This window comes from Suncus etruscus, chromosome 3 (genome assembly GCF_024139225.1).
Source record: "Suncus etruscus isolate mSunEtr1 chromosome 3, mSunEtr1.pri.cur, whole genome shotgun sequence".
NCBI classification, from domain to species: Eukaryota; Metazoa; Chordata; class Mammalia; order Eulipotyphla; family Soricidae; genus Suncus; species Suncus etruscus.
Window position 1 is genome coordinate 149359833 of NC_064850.1, and position 24963 is coordinate 149384795.

Consider the following 24963-nt stretch of genomic DNA (forward strand, 5'->3'; position numbering starts at 1 on the left):
TCTGCATATCGGACCCCTTTCTCTCTCCCTCTCAGTGACTAAGACTTCCCTGCTTTGAAATAATAACTTTAAAAACATTTTTTTCAAAGAAAGATTTTCTAGATAACAATAACAGGCTGAAGTGTTTTTGTTTTTATTTTTATTTTATTTTTTTTTTTTGCTTTTCAGATCAGTTCAAATCCGTTGCCTTTCCAGTGGCATTTGGGTTTGAAGAGGTGGAGTAGGAGGGAGAGAAAAGTGGAGGATAAAATTAGAATAAATTTTAACAAATGTGTGGAGGAATAATGTGGGTTTTTGGTGGAGGGGATTGCTGCTTGAAATGGTAAATTGTTGACAGTTCTATGTCTGGAAACGCAGGATCGAGGTCCAGTGGGTTGAGGAAAAGAAAGACCACAGTTCATCATCTAGAAATAGAATATTGGAAGGAAACAGTTTCATCCCATTTAATGCACGACGTTTAATTTGGACATTGAGCCGGACAGCAGCAACCCCAAGAACTAAAGGAAAGACAGGGAGGGAAGAGACATACGTGATTACTTTCTGCTCTTTGGCACAGAATCTGTCTCTCATTCCTCTTTTATTCTTGTAAGTAGCAATTATATGTGCATGGTTATTGTAGAAACCCCTAGCATCTTTTCTTGTTCCAGCTCTAATAGAATTATTCTTAAGAAGATACTTTTAGAGCACCCCATTTGATTTCCAAGTTGTAGAAATCCCCTCTCAGTTTCTGCCTAGCTGAAAATTCAGCTATTTTCAGCATTAGCAATTTCATTTCATGATGAGAAAAGCAGAGAAAACTTCATTCATTTTGGGTAGTGGGTATCCTTTAAACTGTACGTGACTCTGCATGGATTACTAGGTACTGTTTTAACGGTAAATACTGTCCCTGATTCTTACATACTTTTCATCTTTCTCTCCCAAATGGAAACTGCTGGAAAATAATGGAGGTTATCAAAAAGTATCACGTGTGCTAATAAAACCAGATAATCCAGTCTTCTAAATTTGTAGCTATTGCTGTTGTGTTTTGTGTTGACTTAAACAAAAACATCATTTACCCCAAGACAAATGCAGTAAATATTTGCACGAAAAATTTCTTTGTTATGAAGGGACCATTTGGCTGTCTATGATGAGGTTTCCAGCTGTTCTTTCAAGTTTAAAATGTGCCATAGTCTCATTCAAAGGTACATTCAATGTACCTGTTTACCTACCTAGCCATCTGTCTTGCCCATTCTGTGTCCATCTACCTATCTGACATCTATCAATGTGTCTTACTGGGTGCTTACAATGGACAGATATCTCTAGCTGCAGAACTGATTTCTAAAATAATAATAGTTTGATCCTTGTCAACAAATAATTGCTCTTCATCAAAAAGGCATGTGATAGTCATCCAGTTTTCACAATTGCTGTCATTCTCTTCTCCAAGTTAAATGTCTATATGCATGTAATTTAAGGATTAATTTAAGATTATTTCATGGACTTCAAACGACATTTGGGGTTTTTATTTTACAATGACTGCTTACTAGTTTCTTTCCTTAAAGGGTTCATTAAACCACTGGGAATAAATGTATCTCATTTACTTCTTTGCTTTGCCTTCTACCAAACTCTGAAGAGTTCTTGGGCTTTTCTTTTTAATGCAATTAGCTGATTTCATGTAATCCAGTACTGCTCAATAGCAATAGTAATAAAATGTGTGAACTATGTGCATGATTTAAAATGTCTTAGTAGGGAGCCGGGAAGGTGGGGCTACAGGTTAGGTGTCTGCCTTGCAAGCGGATGGACCGCGGTTCGATCCCCCGGTGTCCCATATGGTTCCCCCGAGCCAGGGGCGATTTCTGAGTGCATAGCCAGGAGTAACCCCTGAGTGTCAAATGGGTGTGGCCCAAAAACAAAAAACAAACAAACAAACAAATAAAATGTCTTAGTAGTCACAATGTAACAGTACAAATAGGTGCAAATTAATTTTACGATATTTTCTTTAATCTGATTGTCAAAATGACATTTAAAAGTGTATTGAACATGAAAAGCTAGCTAAATATTTTACTAGTTTTTGTCTATCCTTCCACTTACAGAACTAGTTTATTTTTAATGGCAGTGTGTGTGTGTGTGTGTGTGTGTGTGTGTGTGTGTGTTTGGAGGGCTGGGGATTTGTGGTAGAAACCTGGTAGTGCTCAGTGCTTACTCCTGTAGGGCTCCTTGGGACTGCATGAGGTGCCAGAGATCAAACCTAGGTTAACAGAGTGCAAGGCAAGAGACCTGCCAGCTATACTATCTCTATATTCTCATTGTGGAACTTCTTATTTGAATCAACCAAATAAAACTTAGTCAAGTTGGACCTTGGGATACAATCAGTGGCTGTTAGCCTAGTTAGAGGCATATTTTGACATGTAAACTAAAAGCTAAACTGTTCAGTGCCATTATTTAAATGCAATGAAGCACTATCAAATATAGTTAATATTTGGCTTTCAAATTTCAAATTTATTTTCCTGTCATCAATTGCTGGACAGTCTTGAACTTAGTTATATATATTTTTATCAGTAGGACAGAAGAGGTCTGAGAGTTTTCTTTGTTCTAAAAAAATAGCCAGTGCTTAGGGGGTCTGATGTAGAGACCAAGGATACAGCTCTGATAGCTGGATAGGTTTTACCATTTTTCATCGATCTTAAATCTGTTAGTTTAAACATAACACTTAATAATATTAATTTTAATTAATAAAGTTAATAATTAAATACTTAATAGTTGGCTAATGCCATCTTAGGGAAAGCTACTGAGTTCTACTTTTTGAAGATCATTCCATTTTCTTTAAATTCTTGTACTGGATAAATCCAGTCAAATCAATAAGCAGTTAGTGGACTAGAATTGATGTGTGATGGAATACGGTACACAGAGCTTTTAATAGTGTCTTGTGCTGGCTTGCCTATTTTCAGTATTTGTTTTTATTTTGACACCAGTAATATTTAGTGAAGAAAGAACCTTTCTTTATATTTGATTGATACGAATAGTGACTTCATGAAACAAGAGACATGACCTTACTTAAAAAACTGTCGCTCCTTCTTTCCTCCTTGGATAGTCTCCATAATCAATGATCAATGACTGCTGGAAGGTAGGAATTGCTTCCTTCCTTCAAATGGCTCTCTAGCTTGGAAATTACAATGATAGCAGTATTCTGTAGGGAAAAAAAATGTGTGTTTTTCTAAAACATCAATGACTAGAATGATTATTTCTCTGTGGAAAAAAGAGAACACAGGAACTTTTAATTAGACCTCTTCACTATAATCTGTCTCCTCTTTTCTCTCTCCTTCTCTTTATTTATCCTTCTCTCTTAATTTTACTCATTCTAACTTTCTCTTTACCATTATTTCTCCCTTTCCTCTGTTTTCACCACCCAACTTCTGAAGCTGGGACTTCTGAATATCAGATCTCAAAGTACAACTATAATTTTTTGTTGGTGCCTCTGTGACTTTTGAATTAGAAGATTTTCTTCATATGATACCAAGGAAGCAATTAAGAGTAAACATCCTTTTCTCCATATTCAGAGCCATGCCGGGATTTTCACTCAGATTTCTGCCACATTAAAACTCAGCTCAGGGCCTTGAATGTGGCCAGCTTGGGTTCTATCCCCTGTATACTATATGGTCCCCCAAGCACTACCAGGAGAGATTGCTGAGTGTTGAGCTAGAAGTAACCACTGAGCATCACTGCGTGTGATACTCACCTGCGTGCACATGCATACAAACACACGCATGCGCACACGCGTGCGCACACACACACACACACACCAGCTCAATGTCATTTTCCTTTGTTTTATGCATTTGGTCTTATTTTCCCACCCCTAACTCTTACCTACCATTTTGATCAATTAGATGCACATGTAGATTAGTAGATTGATTGATTTCCTCTCTTCTTCTGAAATGTCCCTTGAGATTTGTGGAATAAGTCTGAATTCTTATAGCTGGATTCTACTTTTGATGCCCCTTTATACTTCATCAGCTTCCTGACCACAGAATGAAAGGAAGGACCGCAAAATGTAAAACTGTCCTGGTCTTTGCCAGTGTTTGCAAAGCAAAGAAGAGGGTAGAATTGCTGAACTAATCCCCAGAATATCATGAGCATCAAGTCCTTATGTATTTTTTTTATTATCCCAGATAGATTTAGAGATGCCATTCTGTATAATCTTTTTCCATCTGTGTATATTCTTCTCTTCTTTTAAGTGTTAAATTACTCTAAATATATCAACAGTGTCAAGATACTGAAATATCTCAGATTTTGGAGCAAATCTTTATTATTAGTTTTTCCTTCCTTCCTTCCTTTCTTCCTTCCTTCCTTCATGCCATTCTCCTTCCTTCCTTCATTTTCCTTCTTTCCCTTCCTCTCTCCTTTCCTTTCTTCATTTCTTCCTTCGCTTCCTTTCTTCACTTCCATTCTTCCCTCCCTCCTTCCTTCCTTCCTTCCCTTCCTTCCTTCGCTTCTTCCTTCACTTCCTTCCCTTTCTTCCTTCATTTCTTCCTTCACTTCCTTCCCTTCTTTCTTTCCCTTCCTTTTTTCCTTTCTTCCCTTCTTCCTTCACTTCCTTTCTTCCTTCCTTTGCTTCTTCCTTCACTTCCTTCCTTCCCTTCCTTCCTTTGTCTCTTCCTTTGCTTCGTTCCTTTGCTTCCTTCCTTCCCTCCTTCCCTCCTTCCTTCCCTTCCTTCCTTCGCTTCTTCCTTCACTTCCTTCCTTCCCTTCCTTCGCTTCTTCCTTTGTTTCTTCCTTCACTTTCTTCCTTCCCTTCCTTCCTTCGTTTCTTCCTTCACTTCCTTCCATTCCTTCCTTCCCTTCCTTCTTTCCTTCATTCCCTCCCTTCCTTCCCTTGATTCTTCCTTCACTTCCTTCCTTTCTTCCCTTCCTCCTTTCTTCCTTCCCTTCTTCCCTTTGCTTCTTCCTTTCCTTCCTTCATTTCTTTCTTCACTTTCTTCCATTCCTTCCTTCCCTTCCTTCTTTCCTTTCTTCCTTCCCTCCCTCCTTCCTTCCCTTCCTTCCTTTGATTCTTCCTTCACTTCCCTCCTTCCTTCCCTTCCTTCCTTTGATTCTTCCTTCACTTCCTTCCTTCCTTCCCTTCCTCCTTTCTTCCTTCCCTTCTTTCCTTTGCTTCTTCCTTCACTTTCTTCCTTCCTTTCCTTCCTTCCTTTCTTCCTTCCTTCCATTGTTTCCTTCCTTTCTTCCTTCCTTCCATTGTTTCCTTCCTTTCTTTCTTCCCTTTCTTCCTTCTGTTTCCTTCCTTCCTTCCCTCCGTCCTCCCTTCCTTTGCTTCTTCCTTCACTTTCTTCCTTTGTTTCTTCCTTCACTTCCTTCCTTCCCTTTCTTTCTTCGCTTCCTTCCTTCCTTTCTTCCTTCATTTCCTTCATTTCTTTTCTTCCTGGAAGGAAGGAAAGGGCAGGAAGGAAGGGGAGGAAGGAAGGAAAGAGGAGGAAGGAAGGGAAGGAAGGAAGGGAAGGAAAGTTTCTTCCCTTCCTTCCTTCCCTTCCTTCCTGCTCCTTCTTTCCTTTCTTCCCTCCCTCCCGCCCTCACTCTGGCGGGTTTATTCTGTAGATGTACTAAGTAAATGGTGTGCATTTTTTTGTTTTAGTCTGTGTAGTTAAAAGAAAAAGCCAATCAGTGAGAATTGGTTGATAAATGATGGACATCTCTATAAGGAGTCCCATACAGCTGTGAAAATGCCCTATATAGTTCTAGATTTAGTGAACAAATCTACATGACACACTACAACTCTGCATACCCATTTATCTTTGTCATTTACTACATAGCAATCAGTTTATTCCTCTCCCTTTAGTACTAGATACCATATTCTTGGCACCTGGTTTTTATGCTGGCTCCTTAATATTAATCACTAACCACTAATACCTGGCAAATGTCTTATTATTAACCTGCTTTGCCCAACTGATTCCTGCTCTTGGCAAGATACTATTTCTAGAAATTGGGTCAGAAAACACACCAACCATATGTTATTAGTTGCCTGGCATCACTGTTGTATTTTTGAAACTGATAGGCTAGTGGCGTTGCTTGGCAGTATAGGCTAGTGACACATCTTTGTAACTCGACTGTTGTTATTTATTTTGATTGATGCAGATGCTTGCTAAAACTGAGTTGAAATACTAGTTAGGCAACAATGCAATTAATGTTTCTTGTTTCCTCAAACTAGGTAATAGAGCCCTTTCAGGGGTTGTTGGATTAATGGGAGGTTTCTGGTACAATTGGGGGGAATTGGGGAGCATTTTGATTATTCACTTTAGAAGTAGATCTTCAGAGAGAAGATGAATTAATTAGTTTCCTGTTAAGATGACTATTAATACATAAACTAAAGATGTTTTGAAGATCAAACTTGTCTGGGACCTCTTAGCCTTGCCAGAGGTCAGGGATTCCTGGACTGTTTTCCTGTTAGCTGATCAGCATCTTAATAGATTCTCTGTCTTACTGTCTCAGATTTATTTTTCTTTATAATTTCACTGGAAGCCTGTTGTCTCATAGTTGCTCTTTGCTTCTGAATAAAATTGTGCACCACATGTTCTTTTCTTTTCACATCTTTGTCAGTAAACCAGACCTATAGAAATTCATATTGTTTATCTGGTCAAATCTCATTTAAACCCATTATATTTTCCCATACTGTTTTCCTTTGTTTCTTGACTGAGCTCACTTCCCCATTAGCTAACTGCATTCATTCCCACTGTTTTTGAATTTGTGAGCACATTACTAAATTTGCCCTGATCCAGTGCTCCTCATCTTTGAAAGATTGCAGACACTGTCCTTACCGGAAGTGCCATGTGCGGGGGGGGGGGGGGCTGATGTTATATGCCTGTCATTGCATCATGCAATTCTAACCTATTATAGCATGTTTTGTTCCTTGGATATGCTTTAAAGATATTCCTCCCCTTTTGATGATGGATTGGGTGAGATTGAGATATGGAAGAGAACAAGGGGATGTTGGTCACTAAGGATTTGGCCTAGACATCAGGAAGAAATGTGGGGTTGCTGTCTACTGAGATGCTGGAGCTGTGGAGAGGAGAGAGGAGTATAAGGGTATTAGGAAAGAGGCTTGTCATAGGTATGCCCTGGAGATGGGGCTACGGGGCGGGGAGCTCTTGGCAGGAGGCAGGGGAATTAACAAGGGCCCAAGAGGGATGAAAGTGTAAGGAATTTGGAGGGTTTATCAGGGGCAATGGCTCTGCCTTCTTCTCATGGTACCACCATCTTGGTCAAGGATCCATTGTCTCCTGCTTCCACTCTGTGTCCCGTCCCCAGTACTCTCAGGGAGACCATGAGTCCCCACCCTGCAGGACTCAGATCCAGAGTTTCTTTGCTCAAAACCTTCAGTGACTTCTCAGCCTTCTGACATTCCACCACTTGCCTGTCACTACTTTTCTGATCTCCCTCTATCCCAGCATTTTAGAACCTTCTCTGTTCCTTCAGGAAATCTGTCTTCCTCCTTCAGGCATCTTTCCCTAATAGTATTCAATTGGCATTCTTTTACAAAGCCTTCTTTGGTCTCTGTGTCATTTGTTATCCACTGCACAATCTTGAAATGAAATTGAAGGACATTTCATTGGTGTGTTTTATTTACTTAAATGTCCGGCACTCATGGGAACCCATTATTTGAAGATCTTCAAAATCACTATAAGAAAAATGGCATGATGCTCATATTTTCCTTTGTGCATATAGGCAAGCATTTTTTGTGGGGGTACATATGTGTGACTTATCATGTAAGATTGGACTCACAGCACTTCATTTTTTCTGTATATTAAATTCAGCTGTGGTTACCTCACCTTTCTTTTATCTGAGTATTTTTTAATGTTTTGATTTTAATCTGGCACATAAGAAATACAACTCTCCAGTGAATAGTGGTGCCGTGGCTTTGTAAGCTAGGATTTGTTAGCTTATTCACCACTTAATAAAAATGTATTGTTTGCTCATCTTTTCTATTTCTTTCCAAATGTCCTTTCTGGAGCACAGTAGATACTAAATAGATCCTATGTCCTTCCCTCATGTAAAAATGTGATCTTTACTTATAGGGGTGAGGAAGGACATTAACTATGGGGAATAGCCTGGCACAGAACAACAGCTAAAAGCCTTCCACACAGAAAATGGAAGTGATATAGAATATTTGCTCTTTTTTGTGTAATGAAAAAAGGACACACTTGCTTTTAATTCTCCAACAACTATGTTTTTCTAGCCACAATGAAAATTAGTGAACCATGGTAAAAAGTATTATATAGTTGTTTCTTATAACCTATGTATAGATATGCCTGTCTTTTTTATATATTAAAAATAAAATAGGGCCAGAGCAATAGCACAGTGGTAAGGCGCTTTGTCTTGTACACAACTGGCCTAGACCCAGGACCGACCCAGGTCTGATCCCTGGCATCCTATATGGTCCTCTGAGGCTGCCAGGAATGATTTCTGAGTGCAGAGTCAGGAGTAACTCTTGAGTGCCACTAGATGTGTCCGACACCCTCCAAAGAAAATACAAATAATAAAAATAAAATATTAATGAGAGCCTGAGAGGTAGTACAGTGGGTAGGGCTCTTGCCTTGCATGAGGGTGATCTGGATTTGCATCATCATCCCACATGGTCCCCTAAATTCCTTCAGGAGTGATACCACAGTATAGATCTAAGAGTATGCTCTGTACACCGTCAGATGTGACTCCCACCACAACAAAATAATAACAACAAAAACACAAAGAATCTTATTGTTGAAAGGAAATTATTCTAGTTAATAATAGATAAATAATAAAGAATATTTGAAACGTGTACTTTTGTTTGACTAAATCAGACCTCTTCTCAATGAAACTTCTATTATTGTTTTTTCACACTTCTGTATAATTTTATTCTTACAGGATTTTTTGTTTGTTTGTTTGTTTTTTGTTTGGGGGTCACAAACCCCTGAGCTGGTGATGCTCAGGGGTTACTCCTAGCTATGCACTCAGATCGCTGCTGGTTTGGGGGGACCATATGGGACGCTGGAGGATCGAACTGTGATCCATCCTAGTCTAGTGTAGGCAAGGCAGATGCCTTATCCCTTGTGCCTCTGCACCAGCCCCTACTTACAGGAATTTGAGGGAGGGAATAATTCTAATTTGCAAACTTACATTTCAGTTTACCATTTTATATTTTATTATGCATAAGTAAAAAACAGGGAGTGAAAAACAGTAAATAAACAGTAAAATAGTAAAAACAGATGAAGTTAAATCAAACAGTATGCAAAATATGGTATATAGTTAAACCATGAATAACACAGGGATCAGGGGTTTCAACCTTCTTATAGTGAAAAAATCTACATAATTTTGATACCACTCAAATTTTTATGTATAACCTGCTCTTAACTAGAAGCTTATAACAGTTTATTAATATATTTTATGTTATATCTGTATTCACAATAAAGTAAGTTACAGGAAAAAGTTATTAAAATTACCAGAGAAAAAATAGTTGTAGTAATTTAAAGTTTGGGCCATACCTGATTGAACTTCTGGCTTCTTTCTGGCTCTGTGCTCAGGGATCAGTTTTGATGGGCTCAGAGGACAATATGGAGTTCCATGGCTGAACTTGAGTGGGCCTGAGCTTGCAAGGCAAGCTCCCTACCAATTGTTTGATGCTACAGACCACTATTCTGTATTTTTTAATACTGACATTTATATATTGTCTGTTTATAATAAAAGGCATATATAAGCAGACCTGCTGAGTTCAAACTTGTGTTTTTTTTTAGGAATCAACTGTAGTTTATGTTTCCCAATATATAAGACGTCTTTATATCATGTCAACTTGAGTTAATTTGGGGTACTTATATAAGTACTCATAATATAAATATTATTTTTGACTATGTGTTCAAAATCTAGTTTGTGTCATGTTCATCATATTTCCTCTCTACCTAGAGGCATCAACTGTGCAGAACCAGCATATTTGTTCCTTGTTGGGTACTTTATGGTGATGATCTCTGGGGAGTACAGTGATCTTGTGCTGTCTGGTACCAGAGCTAGAACCCATTCTTAAGTTACTAGAGCCTGAATTGACAGAGTTTTATGATTTTTTTCAACATTTGTATTTGTTTGTTTTGGGTCCCCAACCAGTGGAGTTTCAGTAACTGCTCTGGGTAATACCCCAGACATCTCTTCTGGTAGTGCTCAGGGGACCCTTTTTGTTCCTGGGGACTGAATACAGGTCTCCCCCATGCAATGTAGTGCACTGAGCAATCTCTGGACCTAGGCATAGTTTTAAATGCCTCAATTATGTTTGATCCTGCTGGATTATAGTAGTAGTGAGAAAGAAGGAGAACATTTAGTTGGTTTTCTACTCAGGAATTAAGATTTCTTTGTCTTTGACAGGAAGAATTTTATCTTTATTGTCTGAACTGTGTCATGTGGGTGACAAAGGTCTGTCTGTGTTGTCACTGCTGCTAATTGTCCTTAAGGCCTGAGTGTAATCTTTCATTCATGTATAGCTAAAATTGTTTCACTTCAAATTAGTTTGTATCATGGTGAAATATGAGTAAGATAACATTTGCTGTTTTCACCATTTTCTTGTGTCAAATCTGGTGGCATTAAATATATTCACCTTGTGCTATGTGACCCGTTTCTGTCCATCTTAAGAACCCTTTTGTTTGGATTTGTTTTTCAGTAATTCAGGCGCTACTCCTACTTCTGTGCTTAAGTGCTACTTCTGGCAGTGCTTGGGAGAAAGTGTCAGGGATTGAACTAGAGTTAGCTGCTTGCTAAGCGAGGGCCTGAACTTTACTATATTTCAGAGGACTAGTTTCAGAACTATTTTCTTCAGACTATATATCTTTATTTTTTACAAGTATATACATTTCAAAATCGATAGTATAAAAAATTCTGTGTTAATACATTTTAAAATCTATGCCAACTAAATAAATCTTACAAATGTAATTGTTAGTAAGAGTGAGGGGAATTAAGAAGATTTATTTTGTCAGTATAATTTTTTTTATTTTAATCAAGACCAATGCGAATTGCAAGTCTTTCACAGTTATATTTAAAGTACATAGTGAGAGTGAATAAGGGCAATTCCCACCACCAGTGATGACCTCCCTCTTCTACTGTTCCCATAATGCATCCCATACCTCCACCCTTAACCCTCTGAACTTCTAGTGTAACGGGTCCCTTTTGTGTACAGCTTGTTGTGGTTTGGTTCTCTTGATTCTATTGTCAATAGCTTTGAGTTGGATATTTAAGACTGATCATTTTTTTATTTCTACTCAATACTCATGAACTGCTTTGCCCCTGGTACCATCTTTTTTTTTTTTTTTTAAATCTTGCAGATTAAATCTTGCAGAACAGGAACTATTTATTCTTTCATTTTTGACTCTCTTTTCTCCTCCTTAGCCATTGGTGCCCATCATTTTGTTCTTTGTCTAAAAGAACTTGACTGTGGTAGGTACTTCTTATATGTTAAATAATAGAACATTGGTCCTTTTGTGCTGAGCTTACTTCAGTTAGCATGTTTCAGAAAATATAACAGAATTATTTATCTGTTTCAGTGATTTTGACCTCTATCCCTAGAAGTGGATAAGTGGATTGCAGGCTCATTTGTTTATTTTTTACTTAATTTTTTTTTTTTTGGTTTTTCGGATAACACCCGTTTGATGCTCAGGGTTACTCCAACCTAAGCACTCAGAAATTGCCCCTGGCTTGGGGGGACCATATGGGACACCAGGGGATCGAACCGCGGTCCTTCCTTGGCTAGCGCTAGCAAGGCAGACACCTTACCTCTAGCGCCACCTCGACAGTCCCTTGTTACTTAATTTTGTCCAATGACTGCACTGTTATGGATTCCTATCAACAATAGGAATAAGGGCAATTTCTGACTTTTTGTTTAGTTTTATTTTAAATTGTGTTTTTAACAAATAATGACAGTCATAGTGATTCTGATGTAATATTTCATAATGGCTCTGACCTCCATTACCCTGCTTAATGATTTTGAGAAACTTTTCATGTTATTTTTGATCATTTGTATATCTTCCTTGCACAAATGTATGTTCAAAGTCTTTGTCCACGTTTTATTTATTAGTTTTATTGTTATTTTTTAGTTTCATGAGCTCTTTATAAATTTTAAATATTATATCTTTACATAATTTCTCTTTTTTTACCCTTATGTAGGTTCTTTTAAAATTTTTTATTTTATTTATTCTTTCTTGTACAATTTTCTTCACTTTGGGTGAAGTTTGATTTATTTATTTATATGAAATTTCAAATTAAAACAATTTTGAAAAAGCAAATCTGGATAACTTACTATTGCTGATTTCAAAGTGTATTAGAAAACTATGGTAGACAAAACATTATGGTAATCGCGTAAGCATATACATATAGAACAAAGTAATATAATTGTGAGTCTTGCTATAAATGTTCACATTTGCAGGTAATTGAATTTTGAGAAGGAGAGCAAGACTTTTAAAAGGAGAACAATCTCTTTAATGGTCTTTTGGCAACTGTATGTCCCTATGATATATAGTTGAGAGAAACTAAACCCCTTCTTGCACCACATACAGAAAATAAAACAACAAATGCCTAAACTACCAAACTGTAAGAACTGAAATGATATTCTTCCAAGAAAACATAGACACAAGTCTTTGTATTTGACAGTAGATTTTTAGCTACTATTTTGAAACTGACTAACTGAATAGTTCGTGACTATTTTATGGCATCTAATTAGCCACTTGCTAATTTTGTTGACTTTGATTTGGCTAAAATTTAAAACCAGGTTACCAAAAAGCTATGCATCCTTCAGTGTTTTAGTATGCAAATAGTGAAGGGGATACCCTGGCTGTAGATATCTGCTACTTATTAAGTGCACACAGTTGGCCTTCACTTCTTTCTCCTGAGTTGAGTTTTTAGGTTTCATTTATCACATTTTTTGTTGTTTTATTTCCTTTGTTGTTTATTTCCTGCAGAGTTACAATCCAGTAGATCTTTAGGATTAAATGTCGTACCTGATCATTTACTACTACTAAACCTCATTTCTTAGTCACATAATTTTTCTTTTTTTTTTCCCTTTCCCAATAGGGAAAAGAAGACATAAAACAGAACAGATGCTTGGTAGTTTGAAAAGTATAGCTAAGTACCAGTACATTTTGTTTGGTTCCTAGGGATTTCTCCCCATTTTATTTAGCTTGAGTAGAATATTTCAGACAAATTATGAATTTATTTATAGGCTTGCATCAGTGGTTTATTTTTATCTCTCAGTAATGAAATTATCAGAATATAATTTATTGTACTTCTTCCATTCCTAGAAATATATAATTTCCTCAACTTTATTCTTACACATATTACTATGAGTCTAGCAGCAGATGCCTTTCCATTCCCTGTATGAGATAGGGATCCATTACCTGGAGCAAATGTGAATCCTCCTTCATCATCTCTTCCTTATATTGAAAGAGTAAATGTCACTATAATATTATAAAACAAGATCCAGAAATAAAATTATTCTTCTTTAAATGTTTAACTCTTTTTTTTTAATTTAGCAATTATAACTGGATTACAAAATCTTGTATTTTAAGGTATAGTTAAGAAGGTCCATGAAATTACTCTTTAGTGGAAACTTGAGGCACCATAGATAGCATAGCAGGTAAAGCACTTGCTTGCCTTTTATGTGGCTGACCTGATTATTAGCATCATATAGGGTCACCTTTAAGAGTGATCAGGTCAGAATTATGCCCTGAGCACTGTTGGATATGACCCAAATGAATAGATAAGTAAATTGAGAGTCTTAAATTGTATAAAAAATACTCCTCTTGAGAATGTATGATCCCTGGGAAATTGTTTCTTAATTTTTTAAAGATATATATTCTTTAATGTTGTAATATAAGTAATAGTCCTTTTTATTTAAATGACTAACCTTGCTTTAGTTGCAGTCTTATATTGAACCCTACAGCACTAATGAAAAGTAGGGAGATTATTTAAAGTTAATAAAGTTTAAATGTTAAAATTAGACAAACCTGTTTATAAAAAGTCAAAATTTAAGCAGAGACAGGATCTGGAGCGATAACACTGTGGGTAAGGTGTTTGCCTTGTATATGGTCTCCATGTGCTTTTCTAACCTTGGCATCTCAGATGGTTCCCTGAGCCTGCCTAGCGTAGTTCCTGAGTGCAGAGCCTGGAGTAACCCCTGAACACTTCCAGGTGTGGCCCCATAACAAAAACAAAGTAAAAAAAGCAATGATAACAAGCCCAAATGCCAGTCAATGCCAGTGAATTTGTGTTTAGACTATCAGTGGATATTTGAACTAGTTTATATCCGCTAATTATCGGGTTTTTCCAAATGTTCATTTTAATAGGCTGAGTTCTCTTTATCTATAATTTTTCTCTGGTTTGCACTCTTTTTTGAAGCAGTCTTAATTCAGGTAAGAAAGCAAATAGTTATGATTTTATGCAAGATTGGGCTTTATCTTATGCACACCACTCTGTTTTTCCTCAAAGAATTTTTGGGTAACTTTGGTGACTCAGGGAGTCAAAATTTATTTTCTCTCAGATGGCTAGGAGAATCCTCATCTAGCCTTCACAAACCCCCTCTGACCTCTTTATTTTAGGATGTGTTTGTATGTTTATGTAACATTTTGAAATGGATCCTCAATTTAACCCAGTCTTTTCCCTCTATGATCTGCCTGCTTCTGTATAAAGTAATTAGAATGTGATTGTAGAGATAGTTTAGTCCAAACCTGATCAAGAAAGGAGAATAAAAGGGTTTCACATATTTCCAATTTTTTTTTTACCTGTCAGAATCTTCTCTTGGCCCCAGAGTGAAGCTTTTATCTACAGGCAACAGTCAGCCACTAGCAAGCAATTGGTGAAATCAACAAGCAAAGAAAGACGTAGGACTGCAATAAGCAAACATCTCAAAGAAGCAAGGAAGATAGTAGTAACAGATCTCAGCATTCTTGGTGAAATTCATCATAGGATCCTCTTTGGCAAGAGATGAAAATGTCTATAGGAAAAAGGAAAATTCAGAATTATGCAATGTTATTAAGAGTACCCAGGAATAGATTCTAGGGAATCCTGAATAGTCAGGAAGGGGTTTGATCTCTGGCTCTGCAAATGATATATAAGCATTGCCAGGAGAGATCTCTGAGCATAGAATAGGTTTTTTAGCTCCCTCTCCATCTCCTTCCTCAAAATTCTTCGATTAAAAAACAGTTCTAGGTATAGTCTGGTAAAGTGTCATAAACTTCAGAATAATATTCAGGGGCAGAAGAGATAGTGCAGGGGTTAAAGTACTTGCCTACCAATGCAGCAAATCCTGGTTCCATCTCTTGTACCACAAATGTTCCCATCCCCCACATCTCTAGAAGTAATGCCCTCAGCATAGAATCAGAGTCTTGAGCATTGCTGGGTATAGCCCAATCCCCCCGCCCCAAAATCATAACATTTCCAAAGAAGAAAGAAAGTAAACCAATTTTCCTATAAAGGAAAGAGAATAATCATTTTTGTGGCAGCAATTGTTAATGTAAAGTTAAAAATTAAATAATTGTTAGAATCTAAAGAAAAAAAGAATATGAGTTTTAACTGCAGAATTCTTTCAACCAGAACAAAAGGCAGTGATTCAGAAATGTTAATCTATCTAAAATATTTTATCAGTATTGTTTATACAAAGCACAATGTAGATCCACGAAGTTCAACTAATTGAAATATAAAGCTATATATACATATATGTATATCTCTATCCATCTATCTATCTATCTATCTATCTATCTATCTATCTATCTATCTATCTATCTATCTATCATCTATCTATCCATCCATCCATCCGTCCATCCATCCATCCATCCATCCATCCATCTATCCATCTATCTATCTATCTATCTATCTATCTATCTATCTATCATCTATCTATCTATTCATCCATCCATCCATCTATCTATTCATCCATCCATCCATCCATCCATCCATCCATCCATCCATCCATCCATCCATCCATCCATCTATCTATCTATCTATCTATCTATCTATCTATCTATCTATCTATCTATCTATCTATCTATCATCTATCTCTCTCTCTATCTATCTATCTATCTATCTATCTATCTATCTATCTATCTATCTATCTATCTATCTATCTATCTATCTATCTATCTATTCATCCATCCATCCATCTATCTATTCATCTATCCATCCATCCATCCATCCATCATCCATCCATCCATCCATCCATCCATCCATCCATCCATCCATCCATCCATCTATCTATCTATCTATCTATCTATCTATCTATCTATCTATCTATCTATCTATCTATCTATCTATCTATCTATCTATCTATCTATCTATCTACCTACCTACCTATCATCTATCTATGACAACTGTTACTCAGGCCAGCAACTAATCTAGAAAAAAATATCAGACCAAATTTTTTTGCATGAATTTGGCTTCAATGAGCAAAGTTTAGTGAAAGTAATTTCCTTTAAATGGATACCTCCTGCTATTTCCTGCTGTGGTGAGTAAACTTTACAAAATCATTTTAATGATGTTTGATAGGACTTAGAAGACTCTTGCATACATAGCACAGAAATCACTTTAAATGTTGGAACAGATTATACATTTTATATTTGGGAAGTGGAAATTCTGGTCCACATTTATAAAAATAGTGTAGCTAATGAAAATTAAGCAATGGAAGCAGGCAGTTGTGCTCATTTTATACACAGGTATGGTCCAAAATCCCTAAGGTGTCAAGACTAACTATTAAACAATGAATATATTAATACTTTCTGAACAACAGAAAAGGACAACTGAATTTTTTTTCTCAAATAACAGTAGTTATTTCTGGAAAGTCTGTGCTGCTGGAAAATAATTTTTCATTTATGATAAAGTTTTCAAGCTCAGATATTGGGAAGTTGAAATGGATTTGGGTAGGCATAATCAGAGTTTTTCATGTCATCCTTGACTTTTTGTTATCTTCTTGAAGATCAACCTACCATATGTATATCTGAGATCTCAGAGCAACTGCTTTTTTTTAGACTTGCATTGTGGGATATTAATCCAAGGTGTACATATACTCTCACAAATTCCTTTAATATAACCTCACAATATACCAATGGTCCATTTTCCTTTCCCTTGTCCTTGTTCTTTTACCCATTGATCCCATCTCACTCAAGTTTATTTCAGAATGTTTTTAATTTTTGTGCATGGTGTTAGATGGATATCCAAATTTGCTTTGTGCATGTGGCTGACCATTTGTTCCAGCACCACTTATTGAAAAGGCATTCCTTGCTCCATTTTTGTGTTTCTTGCCCCTTCATCAAAGATTGACTTCTAGTCTGGGATTCATTTTCTGAATAACCAATTCAATTCCAGTATCTGAGGATCTGTCTTTATTCTAATACCATTCTGTTTTAATGACTATTGCTTTGTAGTACAATTTAGTTGGGGAAGGTGATGTCTCCTATCTTCTTTTTCCTTAGGGTTGCTTTAGCTATTCATGGGTATTTATTGTTTCAAATGAAAATTAGGAGCATTTGATCCACTTCTTTGAAGAATATCAAGGGTATTCTTAGAAGAAATGCATTAAATCAATGCTTTGGGGAGTATTGCCATCTAATTGATGTTAAACCTCCCAATCCATGAACAGGGTATGTGTCTCCATTTCCTTGTGTCCTCTTTTATTTTTTGAAGCAGTGTTTTGTTGTTTTCTTTGTAAAGGTCCTTCACCTCTCTATATAAGTTGATTCCAGAGTATTTGAATTTCTATTGTGAATGTGTGTATTTTTTTAACGTCCATTTTTTTCTATAATTATTTGTGTATAAGAAGACCATTGAGGGGTTGGAGAGATAGCACAGTGGTAGGGCATTTGCCTCTGCAAGTGGCCGACCCAGGACCAAAGGTGGTTCAAATGCCAGCATCCCATATGGTTCTTCAAGCCTGCCAGAAGTGATTTCTGTGCAGAGAGCTAGATGTAACCCCTGAGGGCTTCTGGGTGTGGCCCAAAGACAAAAAAAAAAAAAAAGACCATTGATAGTTGAGTGTTGATTTTGTAGTCTGCCACTTTGCTATACAAATCTATTGTTTATAGAAGAATTTTGTTAGTTTCTTTAGGTTTTATTTTTATAAATGTAGTATCATGTCCTCTGCAAACAGTGAGAGATTGACTTCTTTTCAAGTCTAGATGACCGTAATATCTTTTTCTTGCCTTTTTGCTATGGCAAGTACTACAGTACTATGTTGAATAGAAATGGTGGGAGGAGGCAGCCTTGTGTTATACCCGATTTTAGAGGAAAGACATTTAGTTTATTTCCATTGAGAATAATATTTGCTATTAACTTGTGGTAGTTGGTCTTGACTATATTGAGAAAATTTTCTTCCATTCCTATTTTGTTGATAATTTTTATCTGTTTAGATATGCTAGATTATCCTGATTCAATTGTGAAAGATTACAAGAGTCCAAGAATTTATCCATTTCTTCCAGGTTCTTATGTTTCGTGGTATAATATTCTCAAAGTATTCTCTGATTAGGCTTTGAATCTTAGTAGTAGCTGTAGTTATCTCCCCCCACTTTTCATTTCTAATGTTTATTAGGTTTCTCTATTTCCCTTTCTTTGTGAGTTTTGATACTGGTTTATCAACCTTCTTTATTTTTTCAAAGAACCAACTTTTGATTTCCTTGATCTTTCGGATTCTTTTTGGATTTTCATTTTATTGATTTCTGCTCTAAGTTTTGTTATTTCCTTTTGCCTACTTATTTTTTTTATTGTTTATCATTTTCTAATTTTATAAACTGTGTAATTAAGCTATTTATGTAGGACCCTTCTTATTTCTTTATCTGTGCTTGCAAAGCTATAAATTTTCCTCTTTGTACCGCTTTTGCTGTGTCCACATATTCTGATAATTTGTGTTTTTATTTGCATTTGTTTCCAGGAATATTTTGCTTCTTTGATTTTATTTTGGACCCACTGGTTTTTCAGTAGTGGGCTGTTTAATTTGCAGGTGTTAAAGTTTTTCTCCTGTGTCCCTTTGTAGTTTACATTTAATTTTAGTGCATTATTATCTGAGAAGGTAGTCTGTATAATTTCTATCTTCTTGATTTTATGAAGACATTTTTATGGGCCAGCATGTGGTCTATCCTGGAAAATGACCCATTTGCATTGTAGAAGATGTGTATATAGTTTTCTATGGGTGGAGTGTCATATATATGTATATATATGTGTGTGTGTATGTGTGTATATAGACTAGTCTAATTTCTTTCATTTCTCTTTTCAGTGTTAGTATATTCTTATTGTTTTCAGCCTGCTTGACAGGGATGGCCAGCCAGTATTAAGGCCTCCCACTATTATTATATTGATATTGATATCTTCTTTCAGATTTGTCAACAACTGTATTGAATATTTTGCTGTCCCTCATTGGGTGCATATATATTTAGGGCTGTGATTTCTTTTTGTTGTACATATCCCTTGATTGTTATGAAATGTCCATATTTGTCCCTTATAACTCTTTTATATCTAAAGTTGTGTCATCTGATATTAATATGACCACTCCAGCTTTTTTAAGGGAGTTGTTTCTTTCAATGATTGTCCTCCAAACTTTAATTTTGAGTCCATATTTGTTCTGATTATTTAAATATATTTCTTGTAGGCAGCAGAAACTTGGATTAAGTTTTTTGATCCATTTTGTGACTCTTTTTCTCTTAACTGTGCATTTAGTCCATTGATGTTGATAAAGATAATTGTCATGGGATTTAGTGTCTTCTTTATTTCTGAATAAAGTTTGGTGTGCTTTTTGTCTGTCTTGTCTTAAAGTAGAAATTTTAGTTTGTCTTTTAAGGCTGGTTTTCAGTCTGTAATGTTTCTGAGCTGTTCTTTATCCATGAATCCCTGAATACTTTCCTCAAATCTGAATGTGAGTCTGGCTGGGTGCAGCATTCTAGGTGAAAAAAATTCATTTTATTGAGTTTGTCACTATATCCTACCACTGTCTTCTGGCCTTGAGGGTTTCTTGTGACAGGTATGCTTGTAAGTCTTAAGAATGTTCCTTTGAATGTAATTTCCCTGTTTGATCTTGCTGTTTTCAGTATTCTATTCCTATCTGTGGGATTCATCATTGTAAGTAGGATGTGTCTTGGGATGCTATTTTTTAGAACTCTTTTAGCTGGTACTCTTCAGGCATGCAGGATTTGGTTGAATGCAGACTTTAGCTCTGGGAGTTTCTCTGTAATGATGTCCGGGTCTCTGGGACTCCAATGATTCTTATGTTGTTTCTTTTGAGTTTATCAAAAACTTCTATTTTTATCTTTTCCCATTATTTGAGGATTTTTTTCATTACCTGATCATTTGTTTTAAGGCTCTTTTCCATTCTCTTTTGTTGTATGGAATTTTTATTTTCATATCCTCTTAATTCTTATTTGTGGTCCATTCAGCTCTATCTATGCTTTCTTTGATTTCTATAAGGATCCTTCATATTTCTTCTCTAATCTCCTTATAAATGGCTAAATAGGTGGTTGACACTTTTCAGGTTATCAAAGTTGCCATCTTCATTCTCTATACATGGTGTTTCCCTGCATTGTTTTCCCATTATTGTGTCTGTAATATAATGTTTTTGCATGTTGTACTTTGATCACCTGGCTGCTGTAGATACTTCTGGGCAAGTTTAGGCCATCAGCTTGGAAGGCAGTGGGCTGTGTCAGGCTCCATTCTTCTCAGGTGGTTTCAGCTCACTTCTGATTAAGTGGCCTCTGCAGATGCTTCTGGGTTGGCAGTGACTTGGAAGGTGCTGCAATCAGGCTTCACCCTCCTTGGGCAGTCCAGTTCACCTCTGATCACATGGTTTCAACGGATGCTTCTGGGCGGGTTCACGCTGCAGTGGCTTGGAAAGCTTTTGGCTGTGATCAGGACCACCCTTCTTGGGTGGTTACAGCTCACCTCTGATCACATGGCTTCCACAGATGTTTCTCCAATCATATGGCTTCCACAGACACTTCTGCTGAGTTCAGGTGGCAAAAGATTGGAAGGCAGTTGGCTGCAATACTAAATTATTATTATTTTGGTTTGGGAACACACCCAATGGTGTGATGCTCTGGATTCATTCCAGGCTTTGTGCTCAGAGAACCATATGTCGTGCCAGGGATAAAATTGAGAATGTCTGCATATCTCACCTGTCTAAAATCAAGTCAGTTTTTTAAACAATATTTTTATTGTAACACCATGATTTTCCAAGTTGTTCATAATATAGTTGTTTCAGACATTAAGTGTTCAAACACCAATCCTGTCACCAGTGTCCCAGTTTACAACCTACTAATCTAGCCTGCCTCCTTGCAGGCACAAGAAAATTTATTTTATATTCTTTGTTACAACACAAAGGAAAATGGAATATTCAAAACTTAGATCAATAGGGTTGATTTCTAATAATTTTTCATCTTTCAATGTGTTACTAAAGTAATTTTGAGTTTATAGGGCAGTGGTTGGTGCTAGGTAAGCCTGGTGTTCTGCTGTTTAGACTCACTAAGGTTTGTGGTCTTATGTGCATCTTCCTCATCAGATATGCTGTAATCTTAGGGGGATGGCACTACTATGAAATTTTAAAGTATTGAATGGCTGTCTGCAGCCACATGATCCAGGTTCTATAGATCTGAAACAAATTGGGTAGCTTGACAGTTAAATAAGGTTTATTTGTGTGAGGCTGGGTCATTTCTTTTGGAGATGTCACATATGGACTGTGGCTGCTGAGTCTTCAGGCAAAAAGGGGAATCTACCAGCTCCTGTTACAAGAAAGTCCAGAATTTTCAGGCCTGAACCATTTTACCAGGGAAGAGTCTGTGGGCCAATGTTTTCTTTTGTACAAAAATTCAATCATTAATACGTTGGGAGACTAAAACAAACTGATTACTTTTTTCTTTCTTTAAAAGCTGTCAAAAAATGAATAAATAATCTTTTTCAAGAGCAATGATTTGTTCTCATTAATTCTCTCCCATTTCTGTTTCTGTTTCTAGATCCTTGGGTATTAGTTGGAACCCTCCAGCATCATGCCTGAACAGAGCAATGATTACCGAGTGGCTGTGTTTGGGCAGGGGGCGTCGAAAGAGCTCCCTGGTCTTAAGGTTTGTGAAAGGCACTTTCCGGGAAAGCGTACATCCCTACAGTGGAAGACACGTACCAGGCAGGTGATCAGCTGTGACAAGGAGCATTTGCACACTGCAGATCACAGACACCACGGGCAGCCACCAGTTCCCTGCCATGCAGCGGCTGTCCTATCTCCAATGGGACATGCCTTCACCTGGTGTACTCCATCACTCAGGCCGACAGTCCCTGGAGGGAGCTGAAGCCTATCTATGAACAGATCTGTGAATCAAAGGAGATGTGGAGAGCATCCCCATCATGCTGGTGGGGAACAAGTGTGATGAGAGCCCCAGTCGTGAGGTGGAGAGCAGTGAGGCAGAAGCCCTGGCCAGCAAGTGAAGTGCGCTTTATGGAAGACCGCTCGCCATGCTCAACACAATGTGAAGGAGCTCTTCCAGGAGCTGCTCAACCTGGAGAAGCGCAGGACCGTTAGTCTCCAGATTGATGGCAAGAGAGCTAAGCAGCAGAAGAGGAAAAGAAAAGCTCAAGGGCAAATGTGTTGTCATGTGAAGGTTCTTCTCCATGGAGAGAGCAGTGTGTCCCACCCCACCCCTGTCTTCCCTGGCTCCCCATGTGAAACCCACAGCCATCAGGGTAGCATGTCAGATGCCCACATGTTCAATGTTGCATTTCAATTGAGACATGCCCCATTGTCCTTGGAGAGGGCATGCCATACACCACCAATAAGCATACCCCTCCAGAATCAGGGAATCTGCCAGACAAGACAGTGGCGACAAGGCTCAGCCTCCCCGGGAAGAGAGGCACCAACCATTTCTGAAAGTACTTTGTATTCAGAGGCAGCAGATCTGGTACCCCACAGAACATGTGTTTTTAGAGAGGTGAAACATTGTCCTGCATGCACAAGAGAGCATGTGAACCTGAAGCTGGACATCATGCTGAAGACCAGGGTTTGTCTCTGCTCAGAAGCCAAGGACATTGTAAGGAAAGGCCCAGGAAAAGGGGAGGAAAATAGGCCAAATTTATACTCTTTGGTGGTTCTTGAACTGTATTTAAAAACAAACTCACATGGCCTCCCCCAGAAGATGTTCACTGCCTATCCCTCTATCCTTAGCTGATCCCTGAGCCCTGTCAATGTAAGGGATGTTACTGGCCTTTCTAGGACCTCACTAGCTAACTGTTGTATTAGCCTTTTCAAGTATTTTTGTCAACAGTTCAATACTGAGTTTGCTTGGAGCACACCTGCTCCATCAGAAGTGCTTCCAATGTTGAGTGAAGCTACTGTGACATATCCAAACACCACAAGACTTCTCTCTGTATGTGATACTTCAGGGGGTTTTCAAATGTGAAGTTTTTTTCCTGGACCCATGATGGTATACAACTTCTTCCAGCCCTCAGATTTTAAAGAAAAGCAATTAACGTAGCTATTTTTAGTCCCCCTCAATCCCTCCAAAGAAGTTTCTCTTCTCTTAAATAACTTGGTCTGTATCCAGCTTGGGAACAGCCAGCAAAGGCATCAAAGTAACACAAGCACACCATTTTCTAAACAACACAAGATGTGCATATGCCATACTACGCACCTTATGAAGATACTTTGAAACAGAAATCCTTCACTGTGTTTTTGACACTTGGTCTAGAACAGAGATATAATACCTGAAAAATGTGCTTAACTAATAGTAGATTATCTGCATGTTCCATTATAAATGGTTTTTGAAGAGCTGTTTACTGTGGCACTTTTTCTGGCACAATGATTGCCAACCTCCTACTGATCCTTGTGTATCTTGTGTTCTTCCAACCCAGTGAGGGCCCCTATTGGTTTCTGCCTACTGGGCTAGATCTATAGACAGGTACCATCCAGATGTTTTGTCAAGAGCAGGGTTGTGTTGATCAGCACAACTCCTCTGCCTTCATTCAATCTGGCTCTGGCTTCCTAACCATGTAACTGGTAAAGCCCTACGATTTTCTGTTTGTTTCAAGTAGCATGGCAACTTAGGGGTGGAGCTCTGTAGGATGGGAACCATTTTGTCCCATCCCATTGGATGTGTATCAAAACAGATCATGTTATCAAGTCCAAGATGACTGCAGGCTCCCTCTTGATGTTTCCCATATCCACCTGCTATATTTTTCCTGCTGTCTCTGTACTGCAGGGCAGCAACTAAGAAGGAGAAGCTCACATCCTTCTTTAGATCATCTCTTGCTGGTTAGTCTCTCTACGGAGAGTCTGACCTTTGTTGCTCCTGCTGGACCTGTTCCTCATTGGGTGGGGATTATGAGGTTTGTGGGCTCAAAGGTCTCTTCTCATGGGCCTTGACCTTTGGAATAAAACCTGAACAAGCCACACTGGTAGGTGGCCTGAGTGCCAGAATACCAACCAGATGGCAGGGTATATGGAGGTCCCCCAGTGCTCCTCCTGGGGTCTCTTGCTTCCATGTGACTGCTTCATAGCCCCACAGAGATAGATCTAATTAGCAGATGTTTGAGCACATTTGTGCTTTCAATTTTTTTCTACTTCCCTATTTTTTTAATTTTCAGAGGTATCAATTTGTAGCATGACTATGGGTTAAGTGGAATAAGACAGGGTTTGATGTCAAGTTGGGATTTAGAGAGCTTGTGGGTGTCTCTGGACTCCAAGAAAGACAGGCTAAAAGTCCTCAATTTTACTAGGTGACCTCTGATTCTTGCCTCATCCTTGCCAGAATGATGGAAATCTGATGACCATACAGTGTGTCCCATTTTGGTTGCCTTTTGTGTGCTTTGGTCCTGAGTTGATAGGCAGGATTGAAGCATTGACAATGGGTCTTTGCTTTGAGATCACCTTTTATAAGCTGCATGGATTGCATTGATGATTGCCTCAATCTTTTAGGAGCTCCATAATTGACTCAGGGCTTCAGGTGTAAGTTCTCTTAAATTTGATGATTTTAGCATTTATTTATTTTA

At 37.7% G+C, this 24963-nt stretch overlaps 1 protein-coding gene across 1 annotated transcript; it reads left to right on the forward strand.

The window, feature by feature from the left end:
- Window positions 1-476: 476 nt before the first annotated feature.
- Window positions 477-23486, forward strand: DIRAS2 (DIRAS family GTPase 2). Its single transcript, XM_049769584.1, is given in 10 exon segments — window positions 477-585; window positions 21942-22024; window positions 22026-22077; window positions 22079-22105; window positions 22107-22130; window positions 22132-22200; window positions 22202-22295; window positions 22298-22402; window positions 22405-22541; window positions 22543-23486. Coding segments are annotated over 9 exon segments (594 nt in total). The 5' UTR covers window positions 477-585; window positions 21942-21974; the 3' UTR covers window positions 22579-23486.
- Window positions 23487-24963: the final 1477 nt, after the last annotated feature.